The sequence below is a fragment of the Heloderma suspectum genome, chromosome 6 (genome assembly GCF_057233095.1).
Source record: "Heloderma suspectum isolate Gila_16-S chromosome 6, 16-S_ref, whole genome shotgun sequence".
In the NCBI taxonomy this organism is placed as follows: Eukaryota; Metazoa; Chordata; class Lepidosauria; order Squamata; family Helodermatidae; genus Heloderma; species Heloderma suspectum.
Window position 1 is genome coordinate 105,624,803 of NC_139463.1, and position 15,011 is coordinate 105,639,813.

The 15,011-nt window shown below is 48.2% G+C and overlaps 1 protein-coding gene across 1 annotated transcript; it reads left to right on the forward strand.

Annotated features, from left to right (window-relative positions):
- Positions 1-3,560: 3,560 nt before the first annotated feature.
- On the forward strand, positions 3,561-14,651 carry LOC146342279 (cardiotrophin-2-like). Its single transcript, XM_084806069.1, has 3 exons — positions 3,561-3,882; positions 5,528-5,670; positions 11,164-14,651. The coding sequence occupies exons 1-3, from the start codon at positions 3,867-3,869 to the stop codon at positions 11,620-11,622; spliced, it is 618 nt and encodes a 205-aa protein (XP_084662195.1). The 5' UTR covers positions 3,561-3,866; the 3' UTR covers positions 11,623-14,651.
- The last annotated feature ends 360 nt before the right edge of the window (positions 14,652-15,011 follow it).

Consider the following 15,011-nt stretch of genomic DNA (forward strand, 5'->3'; position numbering starts at 1 on the left):
AAGAAATGAAAGAGAAATTAGTCATTGGGAAAGGAGGATGTGCATTGTGCCAGGAGCAGCTAATAATTAACTCTCAAAGAGGGAAAGTTGAGAATGCATAGGGGGATAAATATCTACTAAAAATAATTTATTGACGTGTGTTTCTGTTTATATTTTTAGCACACCCAAGACTGCAGGTGTGGTCACAATAACCATACCTTCTGTACACACACACACACACACATGCACACATCGCAAAGTAGAGCTGAAATTACTTTACAGAAACAAAATATTCAAGTATGTTCTTCTAACTCAGTGATGCTTGCACAAAAGGGAAGGGGTGTTATGCTCCTCTAATTTAATGTGAGCACACACACCATTCCTAATTATGAATGCAATTTATTTAAGAGGCTTAAGAGAGGGCAGAAACGTAACCAGTTAATACTTAGCATTGTTACCTTGTAATTCATCAGTTGTTTTTGGAACTTGAAGTTCCAAGTTGTTTTTTAAAGTATCCCACAGAATCACCTTTTCAAAGCCCAAATGTCTGAAAGTGTGTGTGTGTGGGGGAGCTGAATTTGGAAATTCTGATGAATTTTGGATTTGCCTGAAATGTCACTTGAGCTCTGCTCCAAATCCACTTTGAGCAAAGGTGGGATAGAAATCAAATAAATAGACCCCACAATCAACAGCAATATGACCCTGTATTAGCATTGATTGCATTTTTATCCTGCCCTTGGGGAGCTCACGTAGTTCCTCCCTGTGATATTCACAACAACCCGACTAGACTGGGAGACGGTGGCTATTGCGCTACATACATGAATGGTCTGACTCAGTATAAGGCAGCTTCCTATGTTCCTGTGACTAGCTTAAAGTCACCCAGCAAACTTCATGGCTAACCTAATCTTTGGGCCGTCGGTCAGTGGTAGAGCTCCTGCTTTGCATGTAGAAGGTCCCAAGGCATACCAGGTAGGGCTGGAAAAGTTCCTGCCTGAAACCTCGGAAAGCTGCTGCTGCCAGCCAGTGTTGACAATACAAGGCTAGATAGATCAATGGTCTCAGTATACAGCAGCTTCCTATGTCCCTTTGTTGATCCCTGTCTCCCTGGCCTGAGTCTAACATCCTGTCCAGTGTTACATCACCCATGTATCAGTGGAGGCTGGTGGCTTTGATTTAGATGGGGCTGTGATTCCCTTCTGGTTTCAATTAGAACCTGCCAGGACTCCAAAGATGCTATCCAAGGTGCTGATCCCATTTGGGGGATGGGGTTCAGCACCTTGGACAGCTCCCTTAGAGTCCTGGCTGGTTCTGACTAAAACCCAGAATGGAATCACACAGACCCCCCCCGGCCTCCACCACCATGTATACATTTTAGGGATGGGGCCATGGCGGGGATCATGTGCAGATCTATGCTGAGGGGGAGCCCAAGTGGAGGATGCTCAAATGTCCTTTTCTGACTTCTCTGTGAACAAGGAGCTTCTCACCTGCGGCTGCTATTCTTGGGGATAGGTGATGGGGAATGAGCCTACGGCGGGCAAGGAGTGATAACAGAGGAGGGGGTTCCCGGGCCTTTGACAAAAAATGGGACCAGCAGGATTCCAATGGCCACAGCCTTCCCTGTTCTGCTTCATCTCCAGGCAGGGGAATCCACACCTGTTGGATTTCTGCCTATCACACAGCTGCTAAAGGCATAGGAGCACTGCCCGGGGGTGGGGGAGGTGAGAGCAGGAAATGAAAGCCCAACTTTCCATTCTCTATTGGTGCCATCCCAAAATCTCTTTTCTTCCCACCTGCAGGGTGCACCTTTTCTCACCTGTGTAACCCTGTGGCATTGTGAGCTGCACCTGCTGAAATTCCCTCTCCAACACACCTATTAAATGGGCAGGACCCCTCTCCTCCTTTGCATCTGGTTGTCCTACCATGAGGGATCGGGTCAACAGGGCTGCCTGTTCTAACCCACTAGTCTCCACCACACCCCTCTCTGAACTGGAACAGGACCCAGTAGGGCTGGCTCCCTTCCCAGCCTCTCATCCACTGCTCCTCTTTCTTCCACTCCTTTAATTTCTTTGCAAACAGTAACCTGACGCCTGGACGTGCTGAGAGGCCTGTAACGGGCAGGTGGCACGGGCCACAGCCAGTGGTTTTGTCCCCCCCTCCCACACCAACCTCAGCCCCTGTTTCCCACCTCTGACGCCCCACAGATTCTTTCCTGTTCAAAGCTTCACTCCGGTAATGCCCATATGTACACACACATACACACAAGCAACCTACGTCTTCCTGCTATCAGGCGGGAGTGTCTGGTTCTTGCCGCGATCCCTGCCAATAAAATGCCATAACAGAATGTGGAGCATAATGCCAGTGTGTTAGAGTGGTGGGAGGATTTGGGGTGGCATGAATCCAGAATGGAAGGCCGGACTGCCATTCTTGCACCCCACCCCACTCCACTGTTTCAGGCATGGCTTATATGTTTTGGAGAACTGTGGGGCAGGCAGGCATCCAACAGGTTTGGCTCCTCCGTGCCAGGTGACCCAACAGGAAAAGCTTTCCCTATTGGATTTCTGCCTGTTGCTCCACTGTGAACCATACTGTAGTCTTGCCAGGAGAGAGAAAGAGACAGGGAGCTTTGAGGCCTGGGCAACCGCAGAAATTCATTCAGTGGGTCAGGTTTCTTTATTTACAATCCCAGGTCATTCTCACACCAGAGGTCCACTTGAGACAGAAGTTCCGAGAGAGGGATATGACACATCAACTTAGATACAGAAAGGAAGGAAGAGAATCAGTCCTGCCCCAGACAGTGGGATGGACAGGGCCTGGCTCTTCCACACCCTTCCGATTTAGCCGCCCCACCTCAGGGAGCCTCCCTTCCTCTTCCTTATCTTTGACCGCTGTGTGGAGACCGATGAGCAGCATGTCCCACAGCTGCCTAGCAACCCCTGAGTCCTCTTCTTATCCCTTCTTCCAATCTGCCCCAAACAATTCTGTGGGCCTGTTGGCAGTTGCAGGCAAGGGGGAGGTGTTGCTGCTACCACTGAAGAGGGGTGTGTGTGTGTGTGGACATTAAAGGAGGCCCGATCCTTACCAATGCCCAAAGAGAGGAGGGTCAGAGGAGGTAGCTGCCATTAGCAGCCAGGTGTGAGTGTCAGCGGGTGATCCTCATGGGTCCCTTGGGCCTCCGCTGTTGCCTGCAGAATCCGACCCCTGGCGCCGGAGCTGCCTGACAGAGCATAGTTTTAGTGGTTGAACATATCGGCTGGTTGTATGACTTTGTGCAGTTTAGAAATGAAATACCCTCTGTGTGTTTGACAGCCACCCTCCCATACCTGTTTCTTTTCTTTTCCTCTGTGCAGGAAATTAAACATTTCACAATCAGCCCCACCCCTTTCTCCCTCCCTCCTATCACGGCTCCCTCCCCCAGCAAGTGTCTTCTTAGGTAGAAGCAGAGACCAGGAAACAGTATTGGTGACTTTAACGTTTCCCCCTCTCTTTCCCTTTCTGTAGGAGGTGTTTGCCACAGAGGGGAGGGGAGAAGGGCTGGAAATTTCAAAACATGGGGATAATACCTTGGCTGCCTATAAAGAGCTGCCTCACTGGGGCTCATGTGCCAGCAAGAGCAGCAGCCTCAGGACAAAACAAAGCACAGCCGCTGAGCAGCTCCTTGTACAGAGGCAGAGAACAGGGTCAGGAGCAGATATTCAAGCATCCGCCACTTGGGGGCGACAGAGGGAATTCCAGAGGGTAGAAAGACACCCATACCTCCACTTGAAGAGGCGAGGATAGAAACTTTCTGGAAGGAGAGATACTTCCATCAACCATTAGAGGGTGACAAAGAGAACTTGGCATTTCTACTGGGATCCAACACATCTGCCAGATCTTAAAGTGCCGTAGCCATGAGTCTTTCTTTGGGTAAGTGCAGCTGTATGTCCAAGGCTGACTAACATGTAGATGTGGTGCGTAGAGTTGTTGGAGGGGGTAGAAAGCTTAGGGGAATGTTAAGACCCTGCCAGGATTCATGTTAATCTATTATGAAGGCATGCTAGCGCGATTTCTTTGGAAATATCTTTTATTTTTATGCTGTCCTTTTTCCAGGGAGCTCAGGCCACCACTGTTTTATCCTCACACACAGCCCAGTGACAGAGGTTAAGCTGTAGAGGTTAAGAGGTTAAGCTGTAGAGGTTAAGCTGTAGGTTAGAGGTTAAGAGGTTAAGCTGTAGAGGTTAAGCTGTAGGTTAGAGGTTAAGAGGTTAAGCTGTAGAGGTTAAGCTGTAGGTTAGAGGTTAAGAGGTTAAGCTGTAGAGGTTAAGCTGTAGGTTAGAGGTTAAGAGGTTAAGCTGTAGAGGTTAAGCTGTAGGTTAGAGGTTAAGAGGTTAAGCTGTAGAGGTTAAGCTGTAGGTTAGAGGTTAAGAGGTTAAGCTGTAGAGGTTAAGCTGTAGGTTAGAGGTTAAGAGGTTAAGCTGTAGAGGTTAAGCTGTAGGTTAGAGGTTAAGAGGTTAAGCTGTAGAGGTTAAGCTGTAGGTTAGGCCCCAAGTCATCCAGTGGCCTTCATGTCTGAAAGGGATTTGAACCTCAATCTGGTCTGATATGTGATAGATGTGCACTAAGGTATACGTGTGTGTGCGTGTTGTCATTTAGTACAGAGGAGGCTCTATATTGGAGGCAAATGGGGCAGTGCCCCCTGCCTCCCCCCCCACTTGTGGCAGAGAGATCCCCCAACAGGCACATTTACTTCAATGCGCAGCTGACAAGTGCCATGCATGATCTTCAGTGGGCATGACCCAGTGGGCACCAGACACCACCAATTTAGTATGTTAGTGCCAGAGAGGATCCAAGATATACTGAAGCTGAGCATGCAAACTCCCTTCCCCATGGTGGTAAAAATACAAGTGTCACTGGAATAATGGAAACATGTGCTGCCCTTTAAGAGTAGCCCCGAACCTGCCACCTCACACCCCCTAACGGTGGGGCCGTTCTTGGGTAAGGCAGGACGGTTGTGCAGCATGCACAGTGGTGTATGTAGGGCCGGGAGCTGAGTGGCAAGAAGTGTACTACCTGTGGGCCTATAAAAACCTCAGACTTGCCCTGCCTCAGCCCTCGGGCCTCATGGAGATCCCAAGGCTGATGGCGACTGATGGAAATTGAGATGCCAAGGCCATTGCAGCCCTTTGGGGAGAGGGCTGCAATGGACTTAATTTTGACTTAATTTTGAGAGTAGACTTAATTTTGAGCAACATTCTCAGAGTTGGAGTCAGGGGGTCATCGGACACCGGCCAAGGCCCACGTCCCTAAGGGGGGCCACTGCTAAGCCCTGGGGCCATTTGGCCCTCCTCCTACTTGCTGTCGCTGCCTGTTTCCCTGCCCTCTCCGAGCACTCAGGCAGTGACCAGAGCGAGGAGATGGAGCTTCCTCCTCCTCCTCTGCTTGCCTTGTGCTCTTCCCTTGGGCAGTTCTGTGGATTGGGCCCGGGGGGGGGCAGACAAGGTGGGCCCCCTCAGAGGGCTGGGGGAGGAAAACCCTGGAGCTGACACTGAAGTTTCTCTTTGTTCCTTTTCAGCCAGCAGCCTCTTGGTAATGTGTACAGCCCTGGTCCGCACCGTCTCCCCTGATCCTGACTGTTCCGTCAACACCAAAATTGCCCAGACCTTCAACCTGGCTTGTCTCCTGAAAGACAACAGCACAGTCCTTCTGAACACCTATGTAAGAGGTTTGCTTTGCAGAATCTGGGGGTACAGAGTGGGTTGTGTATACCTTGCACTAGTGGTTTTTAAACTGTGTTCTGGCCTGAGATTTCTTGGGAGCTTGTTATATACCCAGGGCTCCAGGAAAGACAGCTTGCCCATCACTAACAGTGAAGGGTTGGCTGTTTTAGGCTACGTCAAGGGTGTAGAGCCCAGAAGGCCACATCCCCTTTCTGCTGACCAGCGATAGTTTGGTAGTTTCCCGGGTTTGGTGCAGCTTTTTCCTTATTCTAAAAGGTTAAAATTCCTCTCCAAATGCTCAGTTACTGGTGGTAAAGAGCTCTTAGTTAAAATATGCTGGTATTTGGGGCATTTGGCTCCGGGAGAGAGCGCAGGACAGGAAGGCCTGGCGTGCTATGGTCCATGGGGTCACGAAGAGTCGGACACGACTGAACGACTGAACAACAACAACAACTGCTGGAATGAAGCCCCCAACAGCTTCTCCAACTGGAATTTGGCCCGCCAGGTGAAAGAGGTTCCACATCCCTGTGTTACATCTTCAGTTCAAGCAGGCCCAAGAAGCCTATCCAACACCCTGCCTAAATTGAGCGCACCTCCAAGAAAGTAACTCAGAGCCCTCTGTGTTACGTGTCGCAGAGGTTCCTCAGTGAACATATTAGAGGTTGCCTGAAAGTAGAGTTTGAAAGCCACTGCTTTGACGTTATTTTTTAAAGTGTGTTTTAAAAATGCACATTCTTTGCCTGATCCAAAAAAAGCAGAATTCTACAAAATGCATAAATTATGCAAAATACATTTGCATATATTTTCTAATTTCTTCTAGACCTGGAGTAAGAGAGAGTGAGAGAGCTATGCGGGGTACTGATAATGCTGACTGTTGGAAATCCTGCTCAAAGCCATCTTCCCTGGCCCCCTCACTTTTTAAATTTCATGGTGCATAGTCCACATACTTTCCAGCCTGTCTTTGAAACCTTAAGAACTAGAAACTTGCTTTTTCATAAAAACAAAAGCCGAGATTCTGTGCCCAAGATCAGTTTCTGAATTTGTCCAGTCCAACTGAAGAGTTTTGTTACACGCATAGCTCTAGAAATACGCTAGAAGATGTCATTTGGCGCGAAGGATGTGGTCCTCTCTTTTGAGTCAGGATTCCCAACGCTTAACCATGAAACCAGTCTGTAGTGTATTTACGGAGTTTTTTCTTAGGCAAGGCTTAAATCTCCTTGAGCTTTTCCTGACCTAAAACATAAGAAATTGTCTTGTTGGATGATCAAACCAAGATCTATCCAGTCTTGCTTCCAATTCCCAATAGCCAGTGGAGGCTGATGGGTCTGATGCTCCACACTTTGGATGGCTTCTTTAGAGTTTCAACTGGTTCTGACTGAAACCCAGAGTGGATTCACTGCCCCACTGACATCAGAGCTACCAGTCTCCCCTGCCAAAACAGTCAGCCAGATGCCTTTGGACAGTTCACAAGGCAGGTATCAAGGTGACAACCTGCCCCTGTTGCTTGTCTCCAGCATCTGTATATTCCCTGAGTTTGTCTAATCCAGCGTCCCTTAACAGGGATATGCTGACAGAAATAGTATGACTGAGTTTACATTGGTGGCATCACTGCAAGATGTGATGAGAGCCACTACCTTAGATAGCTTTTATAAAGGATTAGACCAGCCTGCCCCAACCTATTGCCCTCCAGACATTGGACTTCAAGATCCATGATCCCCAGCCAGCATGCTGGGGAATGTGGCTAGCAGGCTGAGGATCATGGGAATTGTGGTCAAACACATGTGGAGGGTTCCAGATTGTGGAAGGCTGGATTAGACAAACCTATGGAGGAGAGATCTAAATCAGGCAAGGGTGGGCAGAAGATAAATCAGAAGATAGGCATTTGTCATGCAAGTGAACTTTCTGGCCAACCTAAGTTTCACATTTGTATTACAAACCTGACCAAAGTCAAATATGTTCTTCAAGCCTTGTGTGTACAAATGATCTTAGAGCGATGGGAATTGGGGAGAGGGAAAGAGCAAGTGGTCCATTCCTCTCCTTAAAGCAGAGGTAGGCAACTTCCAGAAGTCCAGGAGCCATTTTCGCCCTCAAACTCCTGCTACAGGCTGTCCCTGCAGAAAGGGCCAGAATTGCTGCTTTGCCACCAAAATCTGTCAGCAAATGGCTCCATAAGTGCTATGGAGTACTACAGTGGTTAAATTTAGTTTGCAAACAAGCTAAATTAGGCCCGTTGGGTGCTCCGTAGCTGCTATGGACACCTTGTGTTTGGGAGGGGGGAATAAATGTGGGGGGGGCAACAGTGGTTGCGGGCTGCACATTGCCCAGCCCTGCCCTAAAGGCAGGGCCACCATCCATCCACCAGCTCCGTGTCTCTCACCCCACCAGCCCTAGGAAATGCAGCACTCAGCCCGCCCTGTGCAAAGAACAGGTCTATTGCAACTGGGTGCTTGAGGAGTGCAAAGACGATTTAACCAAGGTGGCCATATCACAAGCTGCTAGTCCCCTAGTACCTAAAGAAAGGTCCTTGAGAAGTGCCTGCAGCTGAAACTGTGCTGATGCCACTGCCTTTGCCCTCTGGCTCGTCGCAAAGGCTCGTCGCAAACCTGAATCACCAACAGGAAACAGCACAGAAAGGTGGCCCATGGCTCAGTCATCCCTGGCATTGTTGTTTCTTGGCTCTGCAACGTGATCGAGGGCGAGGAGAAACCTGTCCCCCTCCCAAGCTACGATCAGCTCCTTTGCCTTTATTCTGATCTTGCAGAGAGTGGCTGGGTGCCCAAGTATTTCCCGTGCCCCACTTCCCGCAACCTGCTCAGGCACAAGATGCCAGATGTAATGAGGTCATCGTAACCCCGAGCCCAGGCGTGCAGCCAAACTGCCAGCAGTATCCACGTAAAAGAGAAACTTACTTTGGTGGAACTACGGTTGGCTGAGCCAGGGAACAACGAGAGGCTTGTTTCTCCGGCCCTCCCCGTGAGGAATTCCAAAGGGATGAAGGAGTCTGGGGTGGGTGGGTAGGTGCCGCCCCCCTGAATCAATGAGAGGTGACAAGGCAGGAAGGCATATTTCGCAGGCCCCCTGGGGCCCACTTCTTGACGGGCTGCTGTAGGCTGCCCATAATATTTAACCCCTCTGAAATCCTACCATTTAGATTCAGGGAAGGGGTGGGGTGGTGTAATCCCTGGAATACACTTCTTGTCTTTGTTTTTCCTGGTAAGATTCTTGTGCCTTTGGCAAAGGCTCAACAGGTACAGCTTTTCTTAGCATGGAGTTGCCAAGGTGGGAAGGGCTACGGCTTAGTAGTAAAGCACCTGCTTTGCAGGCAGAAGGTCCCAGGTTCAAGCCACGACATCTCTATGTAGGGCTAGGAAAGAATCCTGCCTGAAACCCTGGAGAGCCACTGCTGCCAGTCAGTGTCGACAGTACAGGGTTAGAGGAACCAATGAGCTGACTCAGTATGATGCAGCCATGTTCCTATGAAAGAGGAGCAGAGTAAATGAAGCGTGAAGCAATGAAATCCTTTAATATTTTATTTATTTATTTAGTCCATTTAGATCAGACTTGGGGTTCCCAGGTGGCCTCTCATTGAGGCACTGACCAGATCTATACCTGCTTAGCTTCAGCAAGGTGGCTGCATCATGTGCCCTCAGACTCTGAAATCTGGGAATAGAGAGAAACTCGGGACTGTAACAAAATGTTGCAGTATAGAGTGCCCTCAGAGTGTGAACCCTGGGAATAGAGAGAAACATAGGGAAATGACAACAAAATGTTGCAGTACCAAGTGCTCTGGTTAAGAATATCCCCCCCCCATTTTTTCCAGTTTTCCCTGCCAGTGCTGAGTCACCATTCCATGCCCAGTGAGCATGCTCACTCCTTATTGAGCTCTTTGGAAGGCGTTTCCCCTCTGATGTTTTAGTTTTGCAAATCTTTGGGTTCCCCCAAGCCTGCTGATAGTCTCCCTCTTGTGCATGGATGGTGCCATTTTGGTTTTATACGGACTGGAAATTGGAGAATTGAGATTGCTATTAGTCTATACAATTATTCTGTGTGCATCTCTCTCTCTCCCTGGCTATGTATGTACACAGCAGTAAGCTAGAATTCCTGAAAATCTGGCAGGAGCAACCACCCAGGAACAAAAAACTTAGCGACTCATCTAAACTGCTTGTTGTGCCCCTAACAAGCCAGAATCACAAACCAGGATTTGTTCTTGATTTATGATTCCTGGCTTGTTTGGCAGCAAACATTTGCAGGTCATTCACGCCAAGCCAGGATCCTCTGGAATTCTAGCTTACTGTTGCCATGTTGTCAATGGAAAAGCACCGAAAAGGGGGGGAAAGTGGTAAAAGTAGGTGCACCGAAAGGGGGGCAGGACAATATCTCCCCCTTGCCAATGTGATCCTGTCGCTTTTAAATATTGAACTCCCACTTCACGGTGCCCACCTTTTCAACACTTCCCCAAATCTCCAGCTACTGCAGAAAGGGGAGACACTGTCTCCTCCCCTCTTTCTGCATTTCTGTTTCAGAGCACTTACTTCTGTGGTTACTGCAGTCCCATGACAGCTCTAGAAAAAACCCTGAGAAGGTGGTTGAATGGGGCCCCAGGGGTGTGTGTGTGTGTGTGTAAGTCCCACTGGTGGCAGCGCCCCATTTACTGTGTCCTGTTCTGCCACCTCAATAAGGGTTTTAACGAAAGAAACTATCGGGCATATTTGCACAGTTTTTTGGATTGGGAAATATACATAAATTTAAGGGCTGGGAAGTCAGTGGAGGGGAAATTTGCACACCTGCAGTAACAGAGCAGTTACTGTCACAATTTTCCGGGACCGAAAAAATAATTTTTTAAAATGTGGTGTGCAGATTTCCCCCCCATTGACTTCCAAGTCCTGAAATCTACGCAGAATTCCCCTCCATGGACTTCCCAGCCATTAAAATTGGGTGCATTTCTGCATGTTTTTACAACTCTCAGGGAACCGCCGTAACTGCAGCAGTAAGTGCTCCGAAAAGGATCCGCAAAAGCGGGGAGGCAATCTCTCCCCTTTCTGGAGTAGCTGGAGACTCAGGAAAGTGCTGAAAAGCACGGAGAAGTGTCAGTTCAACACTTAAAAGTGACAGGATCACATTGCCAATGGGAAGATATTTAGCTCTTCCTGCTTGCAGCGAGAATGACTGAGTTGCTGAGAACCAGCATCTTCACTTGCTCCTGCTCGTTCACGACAACCCAGGGTTTTAAAAAGCCCTGGGTTGTCATGCCATGCGACTGCAGCCAACATTACCTCCAGTATTAGAAGCAGTATGCCTCTGTATACTGGTTGCTGGGGAACTTGAGCAGGAGGGTGCTATTGCATTCATTTCCAGCTTGTGGGCTTCCCATAGGCATCTGGTTGTCCACTGAGGAAAACAGGAGGCTGAACTAAATAGGCCTTCGGTCCAGTCCAGCAGGGCTCTTCTTGTGCTCTTATACATACGAGTGTGTGTCTCTCTCTGTTCCCAGCTGAGCCACCAAGGTAGTCCATTTAGCGACCCTGGCTTCAGTGTTCCAAGACTACACTACGATGGAGTGCCGACGCCGGCTATCCCTTTCCTGAAATGGCGGACCCTTAGTGACACTGAGCGCCTGGACAGGAATTATGAGGCCTACACCGTCTTGTCTGAATTCCTGCAGCTGGTCTGGGATGACCAGTTTCGGCTCAGCGACACTGAAAATGAGCTGCTGGAGATGCTGAGAGTGACCCGGTTGCGTATCCAAGGCCTGCTCAGCAACCTGACCTCCATCATGTCCGCCTTTGGCGTCCCGCCCACACCCGTAGCAGACCTGCTCACGCCGGACGTTACTGAAGCCAATACCTTTGAGAAGAAGGTTCGGGGCTACGTGGTGTGCCACATCTACAGGCAGTGGATTGAGCGGACAGTGCGAGACTTCAAACTTCTTGTGGAGAAATTCCCGAGTTAAAGATTGCTCAAGGAGTTGGTGGGTGGGGGGGTGACCCTCACACTGAACACCTTACTGTGGATTCCTCAGGGCAGTAGGCTTAGAGAGAAGACAGATGCAACATGCATAGCAGGGGAGTTGAGCCTCTTTCAGCCTGAGGGTGGAATTCAGTTTCTGAGAAGCCCTAGGGGGCCACATTCCAGTGGTGGGTGGTGCCGAAGGCAAAACAGGGCAGGGACAAAATACCAAAAATACCAGCATATTTTAGCTTAAAGCTTTTACTGCCAGTAACTAAGCTTTAGGAGAGGCATTTCAACCATTTAGAGTGGGGGGAAAAACAGTGCAAAAGCCGGGAAACCACCAAATGATCCGTGGGTGAGGGAAAGGGGGCGGTGCCAGGGGAAGGGGGCGTGGATCTTTGGGAAACCCCAAAGGGTCGGATTGGGGCCCCATGTGGACTAGATTTAATCTGCAGGGGTGAGGTTCTGCGCCCCTGACGTACAGGATGGTGGAACAGATCTGGAAGTGCCCTCACCACATTCAGTCCAAATGTATCTACTCATATCCAAAACCGAGTTCTGAAAAATCCTAGCTCTGCATGTTTTCAGTAGAAACTGGCTGAATGGCTGCCTCGCCTGGTTGTCCATGGTCCTGACATACTGCCACCTGTAATGTCACTAAGGACCTCTCCCAATTTCCAGAGCAATTTTTGCATTTGAAGACAACAACCACCCTTTCTCATTTTTATTTTTTTCCCCCATAAGGCAACAAATGAATTGCTGAACACATAAATGTTCATGCAGCACTTAAAATACATATATCTGAAAGGGCAGACAAGCTACCTAAAGTGTCAGTGGGGTGGGCAAGACTGACGGCTGAGCCGGAATCTGATTTGCTGGCATGCACATCTGTCATTTCGGTTGCAAATCCCTGCTGCTGGATGTACTGTAAATTCCCTTGTTCTGTTGCCTCTGTCTTCAGCCTGTGAGGTTAGCTTATATGCCTGTGGTCAGCTAGACATCTTGCATCTATGCTCCCAAGCTTTGCCCGTTGTCCTTCTGCAGGGGTTAGTCTATTATTTTCAGCTACTGTCACAATGTGTGTGTGTGTGTGTGTGTGAATCTAATCTCTCTCTCTCTCTACACACACACAGTCTTACGGATTATTATTTATTTAATTGTCACCTGGCCCTGGCAGCCAGTCTATCAGGCTGCATCAGAGGGAGAGAAGGGCCACCATCAGCTCAGGTGAGAAACCACCTCCAGCAGGCTACTCCTGCCTCCTTCAGGTGTCACCTGGCAGCAGCCATTCCATCAGACTGAGGCCAGGGAGAGAAGGGAAGCAAGGTCACCCCATCCACTCTGCTATGAGACCAGGTCCACTGGACTCCTCCCTGAACCATTTCCATTCCAGCTGATCATTATAAGTACTACAACACAACTTTAAGAATTGGTGCCTACATTGGCTGTTCCCCCTCCTTCCTCCCAATCCCTTTTCCTTTTGTTTCATGTCTTTTAGATTGTAAGCCTGAGGGCGGGGACCGTCTTACCGATCTTTGTAAGCCATTCTGGGAGACGTTTGGGGAGAGGGAGGTGAGATCAGGGTAAAATGCTATGTATAATAATTTATGTCACAGAGAAGTTTACATGGGTTATTTATATACTATTTAATATGGGACAATGGGATGTAACTTATTCTGTATTTCTGATGTTCTGCAATGTTCTGGAGATGGAAGGATGTTCAAGGAGAACTGAAAGAAAGAAATGTTTCAGCAAGGGAAATGTAAGCAAAGCAATAAAATAGACTGTAAAATGAGGACAATGATAATGCATATCGATAATTTGATGTCTGCAACCACACCAATGGATAGCTGTCACCAATAGGAGTTTTATGTGCTTCAGCCTTGACACTTTCTAATGGATGTCATTCACACATTCAGCAGTGAGTCTTCAAGAGCTGGTTCACTCATACAAGTTTATCACTTTGTTACTCTGCACTTGATTGCTGTACCCACTTGATGACTGGCAGTTAAATGTGTGAACTGACCCCCTCAAACAGCACTGGGTATAAAGTGATGTAGGAGTTAATGAGAGTTCTTTTTCTGATGGCCATTCACACATGCAGTCATCACGATGGCCATGCATACGTGAACCATGTAAAATATCTGATCTGGTGGTAGGAGGAAAGGAGTGAGTGAGGGGACTGTGATTACCTGCACTGTGCCTTGGGGAATGAACAAAGTATATATTTATATCAGCTCTGAGGGTCCTCATAGCAGGGGTGGCAACTGTTTTTCTATGAAAGTCTATTGACCCACAGGAAAAGTCAGTTGGGGGCTGGAACAAATAGTGCACAAAGCCAGAGCCAAAAGTTGATGGAGCCACCCCTTTTCTTATTTTTCTCTGTGACACCCCCTTTTCTCTCTCTTTCTGATCTGCATCCTTTTCTTTCTCTGTGCCCCCTTCTCTCTTTCTGCCACCTCTTTCCTCTGCTTTCTCAATGCCACTCCTTCTCTCTCTCTCTTCATGCCATCCCCTTTTCTCTCTCTCTGTTCTATACCTTTTCTCTCTGTGTGTCACCTCCTTCTCTCTCTCTTTCTGCCATGCCTGTTTCCCTCTCTCTCAATGCCACCCCTTCTTTCTCTCTCTGCTCTGTACCCCTTTTCTCTCTGTGTCACCTTTTTCTCTTTCTGCCACCCCTTTTCCCTCTCTCTCAAAGTCACCCCCTTCTCTCTCTCTTTTTGCCAAACCCTCTCTCTTTTTGCCACGGATCTCTCTCTCTCTCTCTCTCTCTGTGCCACAGTCCCCTCCACCCCCTTTGTCATTGTCCTTCAGTCCAACTGCTCAGGGGTAGAGACAAGCCTTCACCATCCCCCCCCATATTTTATTTTATATGTTATTTTTAAACTCCTTTTTTTAAAAAAAATAATGCTGAAAATAGTATATTTTTGGTACCTGTGTTTCTTTTAGAATTTCTTGGGCTATATTATTGAATTTTGTACATGAGACTTTATTTTGTATAATAAAATTCACATGATAAAAACATTGGATGAAACTCTCCGTGTGTGTGTGTGTATGCATGGATGTTCAGGCAACAATAGTAGTCTATCTCAGCAGAATTAGACTGAAAAATGGAGTAGAAGTCAACATCCTGCAAGTGTAAAAAATGACAAGCCTCAGAGAATGGCCTTCACATGATGTAGTTCTACTGCTGAAAGTCTGGGTGGAAGGTTTCCTGAGAGGCCTACGTAAGCCATTTTGGGCTCCTTCCAAACAGAACAAAGTATATGTGTGATAGATAACAAAAATAGCCCTTTTGAGAACTCAGGAGTCCTGCTTCCCAGGCTTACAATCTGACCTGAAGTCCTTGACCCAGTGATGAAAGTATGACTACATCAGATTTTCCAAACT